This window comes from Gavialis gangeticus, unplaced genomic scaffold, assembly GCF_001723915.1.
Source record: "Gavialis gangeticus isolate Ggan-Ray unplaced genomic scaffold, GavGan_comp1, whole genome shotgun sequence".
Lineage (NCBI taxonomy): Eukaryota > Metazoa > Chordata > Crocodylia > Gavialidae > Gavialis > Gavialis gangeticus.
The window spans coordinates 37,708,987-37,732,092 of record NW_017729025.1 but is presented as its reverse complement, the minus strand read 5'-3'; the positions used below and the strand labels follow the sequence as shown (position 1 = coordinate 37,732,092).

The 23,106-nt window shown below is 41.1% G+C and overlaps 1 protein-coding gene across 2 annotated transcripts in view; it reads left to right on the top strand.

Moving 5' to 3' along the window:
• Nucleotides 1–23,106, top strand: part of SLC24A4 (solute carrier family 24 member 4) — a 231,040-nt gene that overhangs the window by 176,203 nt on the left and 31,731 nt on the right. For both annotated transcript variants that reach the window (XM_019518645.1, XM_019518644.1), the window contains exons 10-13: nucleotides 3,927–4,096; nucleotides 6,079–6,220; nucleotides 16,224–16,390; nucleotides 19,823–19,937. In XM_019518645.1, the coding sequence (XP_019374190.1) occupies nucleotides 3,927–4,096; nucleotides 6,079–6,220; nucleotides 16,224–16,390; nucleotides 19,823–19,937 (594 nt within the window). The remainder of the gene's footprint in view (nucleotides 1–3,926; nucleotides 4,097–6,078; nucleotides 6,221–16,223; nucleotides 16,391–19,822; nucleotides 19,938–23,106) is intronic.

The following is a 23,106-nucleotide window of genomic DNA, read 5'->3' as shown; positions in this document are numbered from 1 at the left end:
TTCAAAATGGAAACAACATTTCTTGCAGGCAGTTTCGGCTCTGGGGGGGAAGATGGCATCCTGCTGCCAATGCTGCCTGAGAGTTTGTCTCTGCTCTGCTAACTTCCCTTCATAGCTGCTTCTTATCGCTGCCTCTCTCCACAGAACCAAATGCATACTGCCTTTGAAGCTCAAACTGTCTCACTTCTTGAGGTCTTTCTGACTAATCACGTCTTATTATTTCACTCTATACAAGCAATTTTAAGTTTCTTTTGTATGTTTTGAATTGAAGTCAGCATTTAAGATGGACATCTGGTCATATAAGACTTAGGGCTTTGTTTTCCAGGCACATTTGAGATCCATCTAATTCTCACAGTATAAATAGCCTTTCTCTCCCTTTGTCTTCCTTATGTATTTAGATTAGAAGTAGACAACACTTTCTCTTACTGTATGTGAGGGAAGAGGGCACAGCATAATAACAGGTTCTGATCTCTTGTGGAGTCTTTAGGTGCTACAGTAGTATAAAGAATCAAATAATTAGTTCACTTTTGTAAAATAAAAAGGAAAAGAAGAAGGAGGCTTGAGGCATTATGTAAGGAGGGTAATAAAATTCTAGACACATCAATTTTTGCCAACTCCAACTATTCCCCATAAAAGACTTCATCCCCATTTACTTTTCTCTTTCCCTTGAACTCTGAGGCTCACAGCCCTGAACTTTCTCAGCCTCATTATCCCCTTCTTGCCAGATATCTGAGACTATACTGGAGAAACAATGAATGCTCTACAATGGAGAGCATCAGGTAGCAAGAACCTACTCCCGAAGATCATCACATGGCTGCTTACTGCACCTTGGGTCAGAGCATGTTATGACTTTGTCTTACTTCGCTGTTAACTTGTTCTTGGCTGTTTTCCACATAGCTCAGCTCACCTTCCTCAGGTGCTTCCAGTAGTCCTCAGAAACAGAACATCTACCAACAACTGCGAGGCAGCAACCCAACTGGCCTTCAGCCTTTGGGGTCTTGCCTCCAATTGGCGGCTCTCAAACTTTAGAGTCTACTGCTACACCTCCCTTGAGCTCAGCTGGACTTGGATCCAACCTTGATCTCCTCCTATATATAAGAATGAAGTCTGATTATTTCTGACAAAGAACAACTGTTCTGTGTTAGGAACTTCCTTCATCCTGATTATTAGGATTCTGCTACTGTAGATGCAGATAAAAGGGGGTTCACAAATTGTACAAATACCTTTTTGATTCTCCTAAGTTATTACTTTCAAGATCTTCCACTGCTTCCACTGGTGAAATATAAAAGCTTCCATTACTAGATTTTCATATAGAGAGTGCTTTTCACCCTGGGAAAAATTCAATTTCGAAGGTGAATTCACACACAGAAGTGAAGGCAAAAGATTTGTACTCTTGTTAAAATTATCCTAGTTTAAAAGTATGAGCACTGTAGCTTAGTGCCCTTGACTTTTATTATATTGACCCACACTTCCCTTAGATAGCATGGGTTTGATTCCTGCCTATTAACAGAAAGTCTTGATAAAAGTGTGTTGTGTTTCTGAACTGAATGCAGGTTAGATGCCCAATGGCCTGATCCAAAGTCTATTGAAGTCTTTGAGCTTTGAGCTAGCCCCTTAGTGAGGAGCATAAAGTTTGCCAAATGTATTAAAAGGAAATGCTGCACCTGGAAGATATTTGCCCTGGAAAATGCACAAAGGAAAAACTGACAATGCTTTTCACTTTCTCTAATTTCTAGAAACCACTTATGCCATTTTTGAAATAGGGCCCATTTATGGGGCAAGGCATGTGTGTTCAGTAACAGATGGAGTCAGATTGAGGAGCTCTTAGGAGAGCACAGAAGAAATGTGCTGTGTCAGCCTTAAGGCTGGGGTGAGTCATGCACCTGTGATCTATACACTTCACATCAAAGCTGAGGCTTTTGCCCTCAATTCAAACCTGAGCATGTTTTGCCACAAACTCATTAGTGCTCCTAGAATTAGGTCCACAGCGACTGTAGTGCTTCCGTGTTGTTTTCTCTGTCGTGTTGTGAGATCAAGGAGTGCTTTGGAGACTCTACTGGAGGAACTCACTTGAGAGCTGCTAATCTAGCGAGACTCTGTTAAATCAATGATATCACAGCTTTATGCTTTACCAGGGTTTGTTGTCAAACATTTTTTCTTCTTTATTAAAACAAATGTTAGGCTCTTGTGACTGAGTCCTCTTCAAATGAAAGTGAGACCAGATACAGGATTTTCCTAGGTATCCTGGCTCCACCTTTGCAATTAAAGCAATCTCCGCCTAATCACTTTGTAGAGAGACATTACAAATGCTCCTTCACTCCTTTCTTTGTATCATCACCTTCAATATTGTGCTAGTTTAATCTGTGAAGATAAAAGGAGTGGGAGGATAATTGCTGATTTACCTTTACCAAAATTATTCCTGTGTCCATCCTTTATCAGTGATTAAATTACATGTCAAAGCTACATAACCTATCTACTGATTAGGTCATTTTTTGTGAAATCTAAGACTTCTTTTTGGTGCCTCTGTGCGCCCAAAGAAAGTATTTTGGTGAATACTGTGCACCCAAAGAAAGTCTTATATTAGTAAAACACAAAGCACTGTTATATGGCGTTCTACTTCCATAGCTACACAGAGGCTTGTAGTGTATTGGTGATTTACCTCTTATTGAGTTTCTCTTTCTGAGTGACAATCAGATGATGTTTTCCTCAAAACCCAAAATAAAAGTGTTAGAAGATACCATAGGCTTTGACAGCCAATGTTGTTTGCATGTATGTACTGATACCGACAACAACTTGAAAACACAACAGTGTTTCACCATATATGGTTTTAGTTTCTTTAATTATGTAGAATACTATGTATTTATGATAGATCCATTCTGATTCCTTTGGTTAAGATGAATGTTTTCCCAGGTTTCCTTTGCTTTCTGGCTGAAACCATGCACTAATAATTATCTTTCACTTTTGCCTCCTAAATTCTCTTCCTCTTCTTAATGTAAGTAACTTGCCGGCCATAAGAAAAAAACCCAAGCAATGCAAAGCAATAACACAAGCAATAAAGAATGCTGGTTTTTCCCCTTGCACTGGGGCTCATTTTTATTTAATTTCAACCAAATGCATTATTTACTGCCCTGTTTTCTAACACACATTGGTATGTCTCCTGTCTGCTGAGCCTTGCTGTGCTTGCTATGTGTAGTTTGTAGCATTTATGGAAATACTGGCATGTTGTTAAGCCCTTGATTATATTTGTATTGATCCCTAGTATAATTTTACCTCTTTGGCTTTTGTAGAACAGTGGCACAAAACTATTGCCTTGGTACAATTTAGAGTTCCTTTACATGCAGCAAAGGATCAATTGTAATTAGTTGTCCAGAAGGAATTAGATTAAATTAGGTAGTTTGAAGCCCTATAAGCAATCGAGACATTGAATATAGTCTTTAAACTTAGTGAAGATTTTTCGGACAAGTAACACACCAACAGGGGCTCTAGAATTAGCAATAAGCTTTTTATAGCTACTAAGCACCTTGAACAACTGAACAGCAGCATTACCATTTTTAGGGAACTGCCTGTGCTTTCCCAGTACCAGTTGATCTCATGAAAAACTTTCTATAAACCATGATGAATGATAATGGGCTATGAACTAGATGGCCCAACATGAGTGATCATCCTGTTCTCACTCATCTGTGCTCTGGGGCTGCTGCCTCAAGAGAGTGAAAGATCTCTTCACCACATGGCCTGAATCAGGCAGACCCAATGAATCAGTGATTTTCAGGTACACAAGACTTAAGAAACATTACAGAATAGATGCTAGCAAATTCAAGAGTTCAAGTGAATGTGATCCCCTGAATGAACCCAATTAGGGCAACTCTAGGTAAAGGGAAGGATGTTGAAAAAATTTTGCAACTAACCCTTGGCATTGTGATCAATAGTGAAGGGAGTACAGCAGTACGGCAAAAACACTGTAGTGATGGTGGATGAGATCATCTGTTCCAGCCCACCAAAATTCCGTTTCCCTGAAGCGGGCTTACGAATAATGATAACAAATAAATTTGGACCAAGAACCAGAATGCGAATGGCAAGCAGACTCATTATTAACGAGGTAAGTTCACTGAGAAAATAGCAAATAAGTAGTCTGAGTTGGATCAGCCAAAAATCCACTTTTCCAGGCTGAGTTCCTATCCAAGAATGATTTTATGGTTGGAATCAGAGTTTGGCTCTTCAACTCAGCATCTAGGGAAGAAGAAATCTGTGTCTGTTTGGCAGCTATGCATGTCAGTGGACTGAATGTGATGATGAGACCCTCTCGGAGGATAGACAGTTGTAGTGGGATTCCCTGGAAAGGAATTGGGAATAAAGATTAGAAAGATCCTCTCACTAAGAACAATGTTTTTCCCCTTTAGCATAGAATTGCCTTTGAGCACTGATAAGAATGGTGAAACTGAGGAGGGAGTAACAAGGAATAAGTCAACCATGGAACTTCTAAGAGCTCTTTTAGTGCCTGGACAGCATTCTCCTAATCACGTCAAGTATTGCCTAATGTCTTTAAACTTCACAATCTAAAACTGTTGATAACACAAAGGAGAAAACAGAGCAGAATCTTTTCACAAGATGAGCATGTCTCAGGCAGGCTCAGATTAGCCCTCTTTGAGCCCATTGTCACCACCATTTATTGTCTTTCTTGTGATAACCCTGTGGCAAAAGTCCTCAAAATGGCCAGGAGGGTTACATTCTTAAAAGAAAAACAATGTGAAATTTCTCTGTTAAAGTTGATGGAAGAACTCACATTGACGTAATGCAGCCAAGATTCCCCTCTTCATTTCTGAGTTACATATGAGTATAAGAAAAGGTGTCCTTTCGGAGGGGAGAGAGGTTAATTACTTAATATAGCAATCCCAAGTATAGGGAAAATAGGCCTTTTCAAGTTGTAAAAACACAGAGGACAGTATAGCACTACTGACTACTGTGAACACCCCAAGGAAGCATAAGGGAAATGTACTGTGTTTGTTACAAAGTCCAACTAACAATAATACACTGAAATGGTTTTAGGAAATCATCTCCAAAGTACAGCGTCGGGCACAAGAGAAGATCAGATAAATTGCTAGTAGCAGTCTGTCCTCTAAAACAACTGCTTTCAAACCAAATAGCCAATCACTTAGAAATTATTTTTAGTAGAGCTATGTCAAGAAAGGTGTTTGCAAGCTGTTCGATGTTGGCAAAAGAAAACCCAAGCTTCGACGTAGATTGGATCTGTTTTCCTATATCCAAACTTCCAAATTGCATGGATTCGGCAATATGTGTGGATTTGAGTTCTCTAAGTTTTTAATACCTCTTTCAGTTATATAGGTCTTAATTGTTTCATATGCTGGCAGAACTTTAGACAATCAGGGCATAACTAAGTATATTTTGGTTAATTTTTGCAACTGTCCTTTAAAAGACATGAGTTACTAATAGTAATCATTCCACCTAAGGCAGCTAATTCTTTTTCTGAAATTAGAAAATTAGCTTAGTATCTCACATTCCACTGTTTGATAATCCTGGGTAAAAACTGATGCTTAATGGTGACAACAGTAGCTACCATAGTGCAATGAATGTAGCAAACATTTCTCAGACAGGTATCCCTACATATCCCTGCAGTAGCCATACACAGTCATCATTATGGTTTGTTTAATCAGGCAAGGAAATAGTAGAGTTAATCCTGTTTGTGAAATATCATAGGATCCTTGAATTGTTCTTGCGGGTAGAGAATCAGAGCTGGATAAAAAGTCCCATGGTTAATGTATAATCTGAAGCATATCTTCTCTTATAGTGCAGTGTCCTTCTCCAAGCTCAGCTGTGCAGATCATAGTGCCCAGGTATAGGCACAGTTGGTGGTCTGAGGGTTGAAATCTCATGAGACCTAGACAAAAACTAGATGAGATATGATTCTGGATGAGCTATACTCATTAAATTGTACTCAGAATTTATTTGAGAATGTGATATCCAAAGCCTCCTTTTAGGAGGGGGGAAAGTGGTATGGTTTCAAAGAACAGAGTTGACAAGATGAGCAAAATTTTACAGCTTTTGGTGTGTATCTCTATGCAGCGTCAGCGACTGATTCAGTCTGCCAATGGCACAAGCAAACCGCTTCAGAACGGGAAGCACGAGAACATTGAAAATGGGAACATCCATGTGGAAAACCAGGAAGAGAATGAGCATGATAACCTGTCTCCCTTTTCAATACCAGGTAGGCCTGCCCTTCAGGACAAAAGAGAATGATGAAGACTGAGCAAAAGACAATTAAAATGCTGGGATTTAGGGTGTCAAAATAGACAAGATTCATGATTCAAAATTATGCCTGGGTGGAAGGATAGACACAGCAAGAAGTCATACTATTGTAAAATAGATGCCAGTTAGGCTCAGGTTAATGTGTAGCAACAGGATTGCACAGTGCTGTTAGAAATGAGAGTTAAACACTTGACACTGGTGTAGAGTTTTCCAGGTTCCTACTAGATACAGAACAGTGGTTTCTGGAGAAAGAGTGTATCAAAAACATAGATTCAACATAGACCAAGCTAATCAGCAACGCCTCAATAATAACTTTGGGGTAAACTGGCCTCCTGGTGAAAACTAGGCTGGTGTAGACAGGTATATTAATTACAAGAAAGAAAGTCTTCCTAAAGAAAAAGGAAAAAAGATGGAGACTCAGACGAATGTTATGAAATACTGGGCTGCATGCATGCATATATGTCTGGAGCTTATAGGTCAAGTGTACATAGTAATACCCACCTTCTGGGAGTACTTTAATATTGAATGATGAAAAGGGCTATATACAGGCACATTCTTATCATGATGATTTGCATAGTACTTTACATATTAACTCATACCAAAGTACCTTCCAAATTTGGAAGCAGTACTTTCTACCACTGAAATGTAGACACTTCCAGAGATTCGCTTACCAGCAGCCTAATGGCAAATGGCAACATTACAATGAAAAATAAACCCTGCTTCCAATGAAAGTGAGGGGGAACTTTATAAGCAGAGTGAAAGGGAAAAGAACATCCTTTGATTTCTGAGGGGCCCGTTGGTAAATTTATAGGGATCATAGCAGAAATGCTGTTGATTGAAAAATCCCTGGAGCCCACTGAAAAAGACCCTGGCTACATCTACACGTGCACTTCACTGCAGAGTAGACTAATTAGCTCTGCAGTACAAGTGTCATCATCTGCTGGTATTAGGGCGCAGTAAACTGATTAACTCTGCTGTAAGATAGGACTGTCCCCAAGTAATTTACTGTGCTGAAACGCACGTGTAGATGGTGACTGCGGGCATAAATTACACCCAGTCAGCCTAGCCACTTGGGGGCCTGCTCTGCCCCAGCTCAAATTGCTGCTGTCCTGGGCACACAGGTAGACACTGTGCCCAGGAGCAGTTTACTCTGGCACAAACTGCTCTGGAGTTTATTGCGTCGCATTAATTTCACATGTAGATATACCCACTGGGTGCATCCAGACATTCAGGCACGTGCAGCTTATGGTGCCGGAAACCTCTTTGCAGCATCACAAACCTCACACCTGGAACATTAAAACATGCTCCATGCTACAAATTTGATCCAGGAAATCCTGGTAGCAAAAACAATGGGGAAAAATGTGGTGAGCACATTCATCTGTAGTGTACACACAGAGTACTGGCCATCTAGAGCAACACTCTGGGTGCAAGCTAGGCTCCATGCTGCTAGATCTGCACCCCTGCTGCACCAAGACACCAGGTAATGCTGCTAGTGCCAGCACTGATACCGGCCCCAGTCTCTCCTACCCCTACCCAGGACAATTAGCTGCTCACCGAAGCATGCATGCAGGGACGCGCAATGGGGCACAAAGCAGAAGTACACATTTGTGCCTCCACTGCTTGATTGATGAAAATCACATATTTTCCCACTTAAAGTTATATGTAGTATTTTTTAATTCGTTACACAATCAGTAAATATCTTCACTCACCTCACAGTAAAACATAGCCAACCATTATCCTGTGAAGACAGACCTATTAAATGGATTAAATGGATTTCGGCAACCTCTGCATGCATTGAATGATTTTTTTTTTGAAGGGGGGCAGGGGGAAGGAATTGTGTCTTTGTTTTTGTTTTTTTACTGTTTGCACTGTTTAGATGTAGGCACCTGGTCATGCCAATGTGGGCAATCAGTCATCACTGTAAAACTTTACACTTAAAGAAATCATTAGAACTACATTTGTAAATAAGACTTTCTTTAGAAAAAAACTTTTGTTATCAGCTTCGTTTGGAGCAACATAGTTCTACATTTCATTTTACCCTCTTGAATAGTTCAAAAACTGGGCAAATGCAATGCAGAGAGCAAACTGGTAGAACTTTTACTTTTTCTAGATTTGTGCAGAACTGAAGAGACTTCTTCATAAATGAAACCCTATGTGTAGATCAGAGTAGGGCTCCCTGGATATGTCCAGATGAGCATGCAGATGCAGGGGCCTGTGTTTGCCACTACTTTGTGCCCCAGGGCATGCCCCGTATGCATGCTCTGGCACACACCAAATTGTTTTAGGTGGGGTACAGAAGGCTGGGGCCAGCACCTGTGCTAGCCCCAGCAGCCTTACCTGGGGGCCTGGGGACCTCATGGGGCAGCAGTGGCGCTGATCTGGTGCACTGCATGCACCACACTGCTTTTTTCTGATGTGGCTTTTTTTGACACCAGGATCTCCCCATGTCAAATTTTGGTGCCGCGCTGCAAATTGGCAATAAACTCCAGAGTTTACTGCTTCACATTAATTGCATTTGTAGATGTACCCCTATACGAACTGACAGACCAACAGGATAGTTGGATGTTTAAAATTCTTCTAATTATTTTTAGCTTTTGTTGTTCTGGCTGGAGCCATTTATCTGTTGGATTCTCATTGCTCAGCTCCTGTGCTCTGAGGGAGAATTTTTAATTTTTTTTCAAAAGCACACTTGTTAATTGCATTGAGAGACATGTTAAGAAACTACACTATGCTTTATTGTTGTTTAAGTGCCATGGTACAATCAGTAACCTAAAGAATACCTGACATTCGAAACTGGCTTTAGGGAGAAAGGTAATTTTCAGACAGTTTCCCAACATTCCCTCTGTCTGTCTCTTTTGATATATTTTCAGACTAGGAATAAGGCATATATGTTTATCTAAAGATCAAAAGGTCATGAATTTTTTCTGTACTATAAAGAACTCTATGAAGAATAGGCACTGAAAACACATTCCAAATCAAGTGATTGCAATGTGCTAAGTAGAGAATTCACTTCTGATTTTTTTAGAGCTTCAGTTAAAATGGTCAAGGATTTGTCTAAGCAACCAGAGTGCCATGGCACCATAAGGTGCCTTGAGATGCTTTCGAGGGTGTTGTGGAGTGCCACACAATGTTACACATAAGTAGTGTGCAAACATCATTCACAGAATAAACCCAGAAATTTCAAATAGGAATGCTTAGTGTCAAAACCATTTTGACCTGTTGTGGCCTTTCTGAGTTCTTTGCAATAAAAGAATTTCTTTATTATTTTTCTGTAGTAAAATAATCAAATGAAAACGAAGAGCTGAGAATTTGCAAAGAGGGCCTTGAGTCCAAGGGAGTCTAGTAAGGTTGAGAACCACTGGTTTAAACATTTTTTTTCTGCTGTTCTCTAGCGCTTTTCTTTTTGTGGGTTTGATTTACTTCAGATTTACCTGTCCTAGTTACTTCTGTCAGGACAAGTTTCACCTGAAACAAGAATAGATGTAAGTGAAGTTTAAAGTACTAGTTCTTTTTCTGTGTGATACTGATTTTTTATGTACTGTGTCTATGTCCTGCTCATTGCTCTGTTCATGATCCTTCTGCAGTGAGACTCAGTTATAGAACTGAGGCTCTGGAGCATGTGATCGGAAACAGAGACAATTACATAAAGGAAGTTAAGATGGTATCAAAATACAATGTCCAGTTTGGACTGTGAAATGGATTTCAAACCCAAATTTCAGAGAGATGTTAATGTTCAGGATTTGCTTCAGGCCCATCTTGAAATGGAAAGTAATAAAACCAGCTACCATGGTGTAGCAGGGGCTGGAACACAACCCCTGTTATACCTTTGTGGGACCGGCAGCACCGGTGGGAAACTGGTGCTCTGGAGAAGAGGTCCACGGAGAAACTGGAGGGGTATGCAAGCACCAGGGACTGGAGAACATGTGTCCCAGGGAGCCAGCACTGATTGGCCCAGGAGGAAGCCCAGGCTGTTTAAAGGGAGACACCGAAAGGCGCACGGCATTCAGTATCTCCCAAAACAAAGGTGGTGCAGCTGGACCGAGAGGAGAACCAGCAGAACTGGGGACCCAGCCAGCCAAACCCTTGTGGAACATTGCAACCGGGCAGCCATGAGCAAAAGACAACCCTGGCACGTCCGGCCAGATAAGTGGCAATGGATGGTGGGTTAGTGGTGGGTAGCCCCACAAACTGGAGGGCAGGGGACATACAGGGGGAGTTCCCCAGGGTACAGGCAACCAAGGCAGACTGGAAAGAGGGCAAGAGCAGACCCAGAGATCCAGGGGTAGCCTCAAGGGAAGTAGAGACAGTCCAGACACAGGAGGGATTTGTCTAGGCCGACTAGGAGAATATCAGCAAGGTTTGAACCAGTTGAAGTGAGCCTAGCTGGACCTTTGAACCTGGAAGAGTAGCCAGGGGCTCAGAACTTGACTTTAGTGTATTTGAGAGTCTGGACCACAGACACAGTGGACAAGAGTCTGTTTCTTTTTTTCTGTCTCTGATTTAGTATTCCTGGGCTAGGGAGAGACAGCTGGGGAGAAGGATCCCCTTTGCATCTGAGTTATAGTTACTCGGGTCCTAATCCATGCACTTGGATTCTGTGAAGCAGTTCAGTTTAATAGACCTGAAGCAAGGCTGAGGGAGACCAACTCAGGTGAGACCTGCCAACCCAGGGAAGATCACCAAACATAGAGCCTCATGAGAGAGCAGCTGGAGGCAGCAACAAAGGGGGAGAGAGAGAGGGAGGAAGTAAGGCAGTTGCAGTGTATAACTGAGCAACTAGGCCTGAGGAGGGAGATTTGGCTGGAGGAAACAGACACTGACAAGTTGCAGAGCAAGTCTGGGAGGAATCGAGGTCCAGCGACTCACACTCACTGTCAACAGAGAATAAGGACTCATCACCTGAAAGGAAAGGGGAAGGGTATAGGGAAGGTAGAGCCTTGCAGAAGAGCGGCCCCCTGTCAGACAGACCTATGCTCAAAGTACCATCCATTCTCCCAAACACCTGATCTTAATTACTTCTAAATCTCATCTTTGTAAATACTAAATCTAACTAGGACTTGGAAGATAGGGTAGTTAAATCATTTTTCATTGTAGGAAAAGATTTTGCTTTGTTTTCAAAGTGAAGGAACATTTTAAAAGCCACATATTTAAAAACTGGCAGAATGAAACACTTCAAAACAAAACACAATTGAGTGGGTCAGATCCTTAGCTAAAATGAACTGGTGTAGTTATATCAATTTTTCTGGTTTATATCAGTGGAAGTCTCTCTCAGCATGTATTTTGGTAATTCATTGGTAACAGATACAGTAATCATAGAACTGAAGGACTGGAAGGGACTTGCAAGATCATCAAGTTTGGTCTCCTGCCATGGGCAGGAAGTTTTTGGGCTCAGACAAGCTCAACAGAGTGCTTGTCCAGCCTCATCTTGAACACCTCCAAGGATGGTGACTGCACCACCTCTGCCTATAATGCAAAATACTTATTAGAATTCATAGGATTAGAGTTAGGGACGACTGGATTTTTTTTTACGTAGCAAAATTTCAGTGACCTTAAAAAATCAGAATAGGTGAGGGGCAATTTGCAGAAAGTTTCCTGTAATTTGCCCTGGTTTTAGCCATCTCTAAATTAGAGATCTACATGGCTTACTAAAGCTGTCTGCAGTACCACTAGACGGGATAAATGTTTTTTACAGGTTGTCAAGATTCAACCTCTGGCACATGAGCAAACCAGTAACTGCCTGAGGTCAGGAAGAGGTTTTCTTTATATTGTTGTTTTTGAGGATTTTGAAACATTGTTCTGAGGCATCTGGTACATCACTGTCAGGGGGCAGAGTACCAGAGTAGATGGACCATTGGTTTGAAACGACGTGGCAATTCCTGTATTCTGAATGTTAAGTTCCATTGCTGTGCGCTCGTTTCTCACCACATTTCTTTGCATTCCTTTGAAGGGTGGATTCAGTGGAGTAGCTATCCAGTTTGAAAACCTGAACTGCAACAAGGCAGGCAAGGTTCTTTGAGCAGATGTGATATCTTTTATCACAACTACATGCAACAACGCAATTGACTTCTGTCAGTGGTGTCACAGCCTTTCCCCTGTCTAAGCTAGACAAAACTGAGTTCCTTGCCATGTACCACATCGGGCTCTTTCAGATGAGACTGAGATCCTGTCTGTTCTGCATGGGTATTACAAATCTGATGACACTTTTCTTAGAATGAGGAACTTTGGCCTACTGTCACTGATCAAAAATATCCCTTCTCATCACTGTTGCAACAACACCAGTGCCTTTCACCTCAAGAAGCCTGCATTTTAGTGAGAAGGGATTTCTATGAGTATAAAGGTTATAAGCTCCTTTGAGATGGAAGGCATTATAGGAATATACTGAAAACGAGTATAGGACTGTTTATGGTGGTATTGTCCCCTGGTTCACATAAACATTGTAATCAGCCTCCCATGCAGTGACCTCTTTAGAATACGTGGAATGGTTGGATTCCAAAATATCTGATAGACAGAGTAGAATATATGGATTTGTAAAAAAAGAAATGACCTTCCTCCTGTTACAGTATTGTAAGTCAGGAATAACTCCATTGTAATCTGAGTTACAATGATGCATTCTCTAATGAAGCAACATACATTCTTGTTTGTAAGGAGAGTAGTAAACAATATAATTCTTTTTTCAGCTGTAAGGGATAATAGTAATAATATTGGATAGAGGAAAGTCTGGTGTCCCAGGGCTGCTGTGGAAAGAGCTTTTCCAGTGCCTTGAAATGGAGATTTCCATCTTTTGTTAAAAAACCCCAGCTGCTTAATAATATTTATGAAGCAATCTCCCTTCTCTGCAAAAATGCTTGGGGTGCTGAACAGCAATTATAAAGTAATTTCTCATTAACTGGAACTCCCCAACCTCAAAAAAATTACAGAGAAATGGATGGACCAAAAACAAAGCAATAACACAGCAACATCTGAAGTAATTTTTAAAACACCTCTGGAAAAAATGCTTTGAGATTTTTTATTGCTTAGTGTGAAGAGAAATGAAAGCGAGACCCATACTATCAGAGATATCAGAGCGGAAGCTCAGTTGCCTCAGTGGCAGAACCCTAAACATTACTTGATATGTGAGGGCAAGATTTTGTAGATGTTAGGGCTGGCACCACTGAGAACAGTCTAGCTCCATCCTCCTTCGAACCCCCGAGCCTGGTAGGTCAGGGCTCTAAATGGATTTTCCAGTGTAAAGAGCCGGTTCCATTTAGAGCTGAATATCCCTACAAGACAAATGAATCTGCCCCATCTCAGCAGACCATGCAATGAACATTAAGCAGCTCAAGTGTGATCGTGATTGTTCAAACCCACAGGCAATCATGCCACTGTATCTGAACAAGCTGTAAGGCGCAGAACAGGTTTACCATAATCTAGCAAAGAGGGAATTGCAATAATTGAGCCCAAGGGTCACAGGAAAACAGGTTGCTGGTCATTATGTGATAATGGGAGTGGAACTGTTATGTGAAGAAGGATATTTGGTTATGCATTTTGTAGAGCTGAAAGCCTATTTTCTCTCCAGTGCCTTTCTCTGGATAGAACAAAAATGGCATCCAGACGTTAAAGTGAATGCTAATAAGCAAGTCATCTTAGATAGTCAATGCCTGTTCGGCAACACGGCTTCTGTCTTTCTGGGAGTGAGGATAAGATTTAGCAAAGCCAGTGCAAAGGCAGCATGAATATGCATAGCTTAGGTTCTTTGCCAATGCAGGACTTAAAGCAGGATCCCCTTTAAGGTACATGCTCCCTGACAGATGCATTGAACGATAGTGCATGCTTACTCCATATTGTATAGCTAGGAATATAGTGTTCTTGCACCAGCACTAAGTGCTGAAACAAATGGGCCTGATATGATTGTAGCATAACTATAATTGACACCCCTGAAGTTAATGGAGTTATGCCAGGATCAGAACTGATCTTTATTTTTTTCCTGTTATTCAGTTAGATGGTCACTCGCTGATCCTGCACTTGGAATTAAGCACTGAGGAAATTTCAAGCACAGAACAGACTGACTTATTTGACTTTGAACCAAGCTTAGCAACATGGGTAGATAAAGAGCACAAATGAACCAGCATGAGTCTTGTAACAGTCCGAGCTGAAACAAATTAAACAACAGGAGGTCTAAATTATCATAGCACTATTTACAGCCCTAGTAACAGGTAGTTCAGATCTCACTATAAGGCTAAATAGTGTCATTCCCTTACCTGAAAAGAGGTGATTTGAGGTAGAATTTTTTTTCAGAATATCTGTATACAAACAGCAGAAAGTACAAGGTCCCTCCAGTAAATCTGTAACAGCTCCCCAACGATGTGTACAGTCCTAGGGTAGAGAGGTTCTAAGAGAATATTGCTTTTCAAAATAAGTTTATAAGATCTGAGCTCCAGAAGTCCAAACGAAGGGGAGAAGACTGCCAAGTGTAGCGTGTTTCCTGGAGGGGCATATTTGCTTATTAGCATTCACTTTAAAATCTCATGTTAAAGACCTGATTCAGCACTTGCAAATGTATGTAACTAAGTTCATGATAACTCCCAGTTACCTCGTGAAAATTATTGCATGGAGACTTGTTCTCAGGCAGACTGGTGTGTGCTCTTAAAAATTAAATATTTTCTATTAAATATAGAAAGGTTTAATGTTTGATTGCACTCCATCTGATGCATTATGGGTCAAAGTGTTGATCACAGACCCACTGAAGTCACTGAAAGACTCCTGTTGACTTTGGAGGGGTTTGGATTAAGACACAATGCTGAAATATTTAATTAAGCAAAACCCCTGCTGAACTCTGTGGGAGTTTCCCCAGAGTCTTACCTGCTTTTATTAACTTGGGTAAGTAACTTAATTTGAATATTATTTTAAACAAGAACAGGTATTTTTCCCCTCTTTGGTTTGATTTTTCCATCTATTTTAAAATGGCACATTTTAATGGATTGTGTGCACATAATTGTCAGATAATTGCCAGATTATTTATATTGCTCCTAGTGTCAAGAAATCCCTGCTAGCTTAATTACATTAGGAAAACAAACATGTAGCAGGCTTCACAAATTCCACAAAGAATATGAAAGTAATCGTTAGTGTGTGAAAATCCTAGGATTTCCTTCAGACCTCATGAATTGAGATTTACCAGTACATTTTTGCAGTACTTTTGAAAGTGATGGTGTTTCACATGCCTGTATAAGTAGTAATGCCTGACCTTTTTATATAACATTTTTCATCAGTTGATCTCTGAGTGCTTTGAAAAAGAGGCCACTATCCTTATCCTCGTTTTACAGAGGGGGAGACTGAGGCACAGCAAAGGTCACCCAGCAGGCAGTAGCAGGGTCCTAGTTTGGTGCACTATTCACTTGAATACAATCAGTCTGTGAAGCAAGAGTATATTAATATAATATTAGTCAGATAAAAACAGTTATTTGCAAATTCTCTGACACTAATTGCCCCCAAAGCACAGCTTAGGATTGGGACTTACGTCAGTTTTATATCAGCTAAAAATATTTTCTGGTTATTAAACAGATGGATACAGTTTTGTAAAACTATAAATTTTTCTCTGTTCCCTTAAAATAGGTTTATGAGTAAAACTTAACATTTGCTTTTTATTTCAGGTGAGAGCTTAATAGTAATTTGAAGCATGCCCTTCAAAGAGCAAAATACCGACTTTGGATTTGGAATCCAGACAGAGCAAATACATTAGAGCTCAGAGTCTTTGTTGGGAGCACATGCACAGCTGCTGTATTATACTTCTCACCCGAGGGTAGTACTGGGCTGATGATACAGGGCAACAGAAATTGTGAAGGTTGAAGAAGGGCGCACTAGACCCTGAAACCAAAGTGCACAACTGTCAGCAGTCCTGTCTTACTCAGTACCTATGCAACAGAGCCTGGCACCATGACAGGGAAGTTAAATACACCCCCCCAACCTTGTCTTTTTTTTTCTTGCAGATGGAAAAGTGAACAAGGTCAAGTGGATTTTGACATGGCCATTGATATTTCTGCTTTTTTGTACCATTCCAAACTGCAGCAAGCCACGCTGGGAGAACTTTTTCATGTTGACATTTATTTTATCCACTCTGTGGATTGCATTGTTTTCCTATTTTATGGTATGGATGGTAAGTGGACACAACAAAACATTTTATTAACTGAAATGTACAGCCCAAATTGATAACTTCAGCACCAGTCCTAATTTGTATGCAACATAGTAGTAAGTTAACATCCTGTCCATTTGAATATTCTATCCCATATGCCAGTCTCTTTGCACAGTGAATTAGGTCAATCTTTTTAAATGTAGTGGGTCCCTGAAGGTGCATGTAATTGCTTACATGGTTTTTTAGAAGTGATGTTCTTATTCCCTGCCATTAGCTGAGTGTTAGGCACTGAAGGCACAGGCAGACGTTCGGACCCCCGCTGTAACTCATAGTGCTTTACATGGCCCAGTGCTGCTCACATCTCTCTTTTTGCTTTGTCCAGCCTGAGCTGCAGGTGATTTGGGGAGTAGAATGGATCCCCCTTGCCTTGTGGACCTGGCCCAGCTGCTGCCAGTACCCAAGCCAGAGTAGTTGGGGGGGAGGGGAGCTCTGTTCCACTCCCCCCAGCTCCAGCCAGGCAGCAAACCCTAGCAGGCAGCTCGGCGCTTCTCCCTCCCTCCTCCCCCCCGCCTTGATGACAGCCCAGCCCAATGCATGAAAAATTAACGTTAGGGAACACAAGTTCCCTAAGGTGCTCTAAAGTAGAGCTCCTTCATCGAATACCTCATTTGAGGAGGGTTATTTCTTTGTGTGATCAGCCATCCTAAAAGCATTCTGCAGCCATGCATGTGTGTCATGGCATGGCTGTAGAACGCTTTCAGGGTCTTGACTGTATGAAAAATGAAATCATCTTCAGCACCACTCTTTAAGTGCCCAGCACTTAAAATTATGATCCTGAAATTTACTGTCACAGTAAATTGGGAAGGTACTGAGGACTGCAGGATCAGACACACTGTAAAATGCTTTGAGTAAAACGTCCTGTGTTAGTCAAAAGTATTATCCCTCTTGATTAATGTTTCACTGATTGCCTAGAAAATCTATTAATTTGCTCTTTACATGTGAAAAGCTTAGTTCTGAGAACAGAGATCCCTGATATGATCAATACAGAAACTCTCTTACTTTAAGATCTAAACCAAGTTCCTGTGTTTCACTTTCTCATTTTCTTTCAGTTTTTATAATTCAAATGTACATTTTAGTTGGAGAAGACCAGTACTCAAGTAGCAGATGTGAGACTGTAAATTAAAAAAATCCTTCTTTTGAAATGTAAAAAGGTATCTTTATTTTCTGAACAAAGAGCCAAAGTTAATGGTTACAATACAAAAGAACCTTTAAGGCAATGGCAGGATGCATAGAGAGTGTATGTACATGCCCATTTTTCCACATCAACAAAAGGAAGAAATCATTTTTTTTTCACAATGTTAAATTTGTACCTTTGGAAATGGATTTTCTAAGTTTGATATGACCTTTTTGAAACATCTTCATTTATGAGCTTCAAAATTTGTTTGGAACGTATGAATTGTGTGTCTGAGTTATACTTGTCTGGGACCCATGCCAATAGCTCTGCTATCGCCAAAGTATATTATACATTTTTGATTGCTTTATTTTTACCCTTCTACTTGTGGAGAATCCTGTTTTTTTCATGTAGCTATTTTCTAAAGTATTACACTTTCTCCTGATTTAGAATACATAGTAAATGAGATTCATATGTTAGCCATTCTCTCTCTCTGGTACAGTGTTGCCACAGCCTGCTGCTTGTCCATCCCAGTAAGGTTATTATACTTTCTACTCTTATACCATATTTTCAGACCTGTTAAAATCAGAAGGAGTGCAAAGACCAAGGTAAAAATGTGTCCTTAGATATTATAGCAGGATTCCTTACCTCTTGCTTTCAAGAGATAGCCATATCCCAGTACCCCACTAATACTTGCCTTTTTAGGATGTAGATAGACATCTGTCTATCCTAGTGTAAGGTACATACTGGTGTAAATTACTGGGATCCAGAATGAGTAGATATGCATTATCCCAGGATAGTTAACACAGCAGTCAGCTACACACCCCTCACCTTATGGGTGGTGGGGGAGTAGGTTTGCCTTTAGCAAAATAGCTACCCCAGGTTGGACCACCTAATTCTTTCTGGGTTAATTCTCCAGTATATTTTGATCTAATTTAAGGATTTGTGTTGTTTTTGTTGCTTTTTAACACTTACGTAATCATCTGTCCGCGGAGTCAGTGAAGCATTCTGTCAGTCAGGGATCAACAACTTACAGCTCACAGGCTGAAACAAGATTTAACTAGTCTACCAAACATGCCAAAAAACGATATTGTCCCAGAAACGTATAGATCTGCTGTTAGTAAGTTTTGCATGAGATTGCTCCATCTAGTGGAGGAATATCTAACATCTGCTGCCTCTGGCCCATTTTAGGACCAAGCTGTGTTAATTTGGCCCACTGTTAGCAAAAGGTTATTGACCTCTGCTCTCAATAATTGGGTAGTTTAATTTAACCCTCTGCCTACATTGCAGGGGTGCGGGTTGGGGTGGGGAAACACTCCACTCCTTTTGGAATAGACACAAGGCTAATAAAACAACAGTCCAAACAAAAAGGACTTACCTATTTATGCTCATAGAAGACATCACCACAATGCTTCAAAGTGGCAGCACTGCAATTTAGGGGAGCCCCTTGACCTTACTACAAGCTCCAGTCCTACATCCTCCCTAATTAGACACCTGGCTGCTCCCACCCCTAATATTCCTGCTTCATTCCACAAACACACATGGATCTACTTCCTGCATTTCCTTGTCTGGCTGATAAGCCTCCTCTCTTGACCTGTTGGCAGGGTCTTTTAGCCTGCTCCATCTCAGACCCTTCCCACCCTTACTGGGAGCCCCACTGCAGGCTGCTACCACTTTCTGGACTCTGGAAGTCCCATTGGGCCATTTGGAGATTGTACAAATCCTGTTTACTCCAAGTGCATCTTCAGCAAGAGACTTACAGCAATCCTGCTTCTTCCCTAGTCTCTGCCTTGCTGGGGAAAGGAAGCATTATCTCTTCCCCATTCTCAGCATTCTCAGTTGGTGTGTGCTCTTCTTGGGTGGATGAATCCAGGAAGAGCGCACACCAACTGCAGATGCTTCCTCAGCCTGAAGAAGGGTTTTTAAACCCAAAAGCTTGTTAAGAAACATTTTTCCAACTATTTAAGTTGGTTTAATAAAAGATATCAGATTCACCAAAATAACCTTGTCTGTCTAAAATGTTATAGACCTCATACCAGCCATTTTTAGTCAGGTTGTTGCTACAGTTTTGTTTCATTACACAGGTGTGTGCACACCATTTTTAGTCAAGTTATTGCTACAGTTGTGGTTCATTATGCGCATGTGTGTGTGGTGTTTGATCTTTGTCATGCCAGCCTCTGGAAATGAAAGTGAAAAGGGAAAAACAGCTGTATTGGAATTTCAGGATTAGTCTGAGAGAGACTTCCCAATTAGTACACATGGCTCTGTTTTTCCTTACTGCACAGGTTACTGTGATTGGATACACTCTGGGGATTCCTGATGTTATCATGGGCATTACTTTCCTAGCAGCAGGAACAAGTGTACCAGACTGCATGGCCAGCTTAATAGTAGCAAGACAAGGTATCATTTCTGTTTGAAAGTTCTGATGATTTCACATACATACTGTATGCTCTCCTGTTTTAATATGCATGTTTCCCAGTTGTGCTTGTTGCAGTTGTTTTTATGGGAGTAGGGCCTAGTCAGGGACCAGGGTCCCACTGTACTAGGGACTATATAAACTCAGAACGAAAAAGTACTCCCTCTCCTGTTGTTGCTTTGGTTGTGAATACAGGGCACTTGTTACTTCTAAATAAGAAGTTCCCAAACGTTTTTCTTATTGCATAGCTCCTTCCAGATTTACCAGCTGCCCATGTACCCCTACCAGCACACATTTGATATTTTAACCCCTTAAATGCCAGCCATTATTATAATGAAAATTAAATCTGCCATTACAAAATTTCTCCCACATACCCTTGAGATACTTTGCATACCCCCAGGGGTACACTTACCACAGTCTGGGAACTCCTGTTCTAAGTGATTTGTACAATCAGGAAAAATTGCATTATGGCAAGTCATTAAACAGTGAAAGTGCAGCTTATATCTATCGCATTACAAAGATATAACCTGTACAACCCATAAATACAAAAATAGCCAAAAATACGATTGTAAACCCACAAAAAAGTACATATGCAGATTTGATACTTGTCATGTGTAAAACTTGCATTGATTTCAAGAAGATTTCATAGGCTTTTGGGCAAAAATACAGAGTGAACAGAGGATACTTGCTTCAAGCATGCTTCAGTCTGAATGCATGCACACATAGCATATTCCCTTGAGGTTTGTTAACACTGAGCAGGGTCAGATTAATTTTAACACGTTATTTTCAATTTTCCTGATTAAACAGCTGAAGAATGTCTAACATATTTCTACATAGCTGAAATTTTTTTCAGCTTTCCAATTTTTTTCACTTGAGAAATACTTGTGGCCACATTCTTTCTTGTTGTTGCTTAACACCATTAAGCATGGCTGTGTATTTGTCCGTATTACACAGGGAGAGAAACAGGGAGTAATACTAGTATTTTACAGCAGTTCTCACAGTCCTTATTGCGGAAGGGTAGTTCTCCATTTGCCAGGTCTCATACAGACTCCAGTAAACCAACAACAGTTCTGAGGGGATAAATTAGCCACCAGAGGAGGCCAGTACAGCCCCCACATCTGTAATACAAGAATAGCACAGGCATATTAAACATGTATCATTTATAAGAGCTACAGATTTCTTACTAAGTCTATTCTTCAGGTATGTTTTACCTATCTAAAATAATTATATATTTAAAATGATCCTTTTTCCACTTCATATTAATTACTTGCAAGAAAATCTCAAAAAAATCTGTATTTGGAATTGCTCTGGGATTATCTGCCTATTAAAGTTTCTTTCATATATGACAAGAAATTGAATAGATCTGTACAAGAATACAGGGAGAAAGGCTGAATTTTAATATGTTTATTTCACTGTTTGAATCTTCATGGAAAATAAATGGGATCACTTTCTATCTATGTTCAGCAGTCTTTATGATGATTTGAAATATGGACCAAAAGGTCAATGGGAAGAAAAGATTCTTGCATAAAGCAAGTTATTTTATAAGTTAGTTAATACTGTGTTTGTGTTAAACCATTGATTTCTATGGACTAAAACCTTGTGGTAGAATGTTACTATGTATTTGGCTAAAAATCAATAAGGATTTCTTGCTGACAGAATACAAAACAGCTTGGCAAGGTAGCAAGTAAGAAATTCTCAGTCTCACATTTGGGGTGCATTGTGCATACACAGCATTTGAGTATATGTTTACAAAGTTTTAATGCACTGAAAATAACTGAAACTACCATAATAGTGAAGGACTGTTGTCAGTCACTCTACCGCAAACCATCCTGGGGATCTGAGATTGTCTGTACTACAGACCATATCACCCTGAGTGCCCTGGTTTCAAAGGCTGGCCATGCCATCCAACAGGCACTGTGTCTGATATATTTGCAGGTTCCTTCAGATTGCTGAGTTCATTGGCAAGGACACTTGTCAGTAAGGTTAGAGCACTTGCTCTGGCATGAAATGTACTGTGTGAATTTGGTTCTTGTACAGGTAATTGGGTGCATTCTCAAAGAAGAAGTAAGATGGACTGAATGCTTCAACCACCTCCACGATTGTATCATAGATTCATAGATGTAGAGTTGGAAGGGACCTAAGTAGATCTTCAAGTCCGACCCCCTGCCCTGGGCAAGAGAGAATACTGGGCTCATATGAACCCAGATAGGTGATTATCTAGCCTCCTCTTAAAGACCCCCAAGGTAGGAGCCAGCACCACTTCTCTTGGAAATTGGTTCCAGATCCTAGCCGTCCTGACTATGAAGTAGTGCCTTCTAATGTCCAGTCTGAACCTACTCTCAATCAGCTTATGGCCTTTATTCCTTGTTACTCTGCGAGGTGCTCGGGGGAACAGGGTCTCTCCCATTCTCTGCTGGTCCCCCTTGGTAAGTTTATAGACAGCCCCCAGGTCGCCTCTCAGACTTCTGTTGTGGAGGCTGAACAGGTTCAGGTCCCATAGCCTCTCCTTGTAGGGTCTCCCCTGCTGTCCCCGGATCATGCGAGTGGCCCTCCTCTGGACCCTCTCAGTGCTGGCCACATCCCTCCTAAAGTGCGGCACCCAGAACTGGATGCAGTACTCCAACTGTGGCCTGGCCAGTGTCACGCAGAGAGGGAGGATCACCTCCTTGGCTCTGCTTGTGATGCATCTGTGAATGCATGACAAGGTGCGGTTGACCTTACTGACCGCATCCTCACATTGGCGGCCCATGTTCATTTTGGAATCAATAATGACTCCAAGATCCTTTTCTGCCTCTGTGCTGATAAGAAGAGAGTTCCCCAGCCTGTAGGTATGGTGCTGGTTCTTACTGCCCAAGTGCAGCACCTTGCACTTGTCAGTATTGAATCCCATCCTATTCTCATTTACCCACCCCTGTAACCTGTCCAGGTCCAGCTGTATCCTGTCCCTCCCTTCTAGCATGCCCATCTTGCCCCAAATCTTGGTGTCGTCAGCAAATTTGAACAGGGTGCTTTTCACCCCCTCATCCAAGTCGCTAATAAAGAAATTGAACAGTGAGCACCCGAGGACCGAGCCCTGGGGGACTCCACTGTCCAGATCCCTCCAGGTCGAATATGACTCGTCCACCACCACTCTCTGGGTGCGGCCCCACAGCA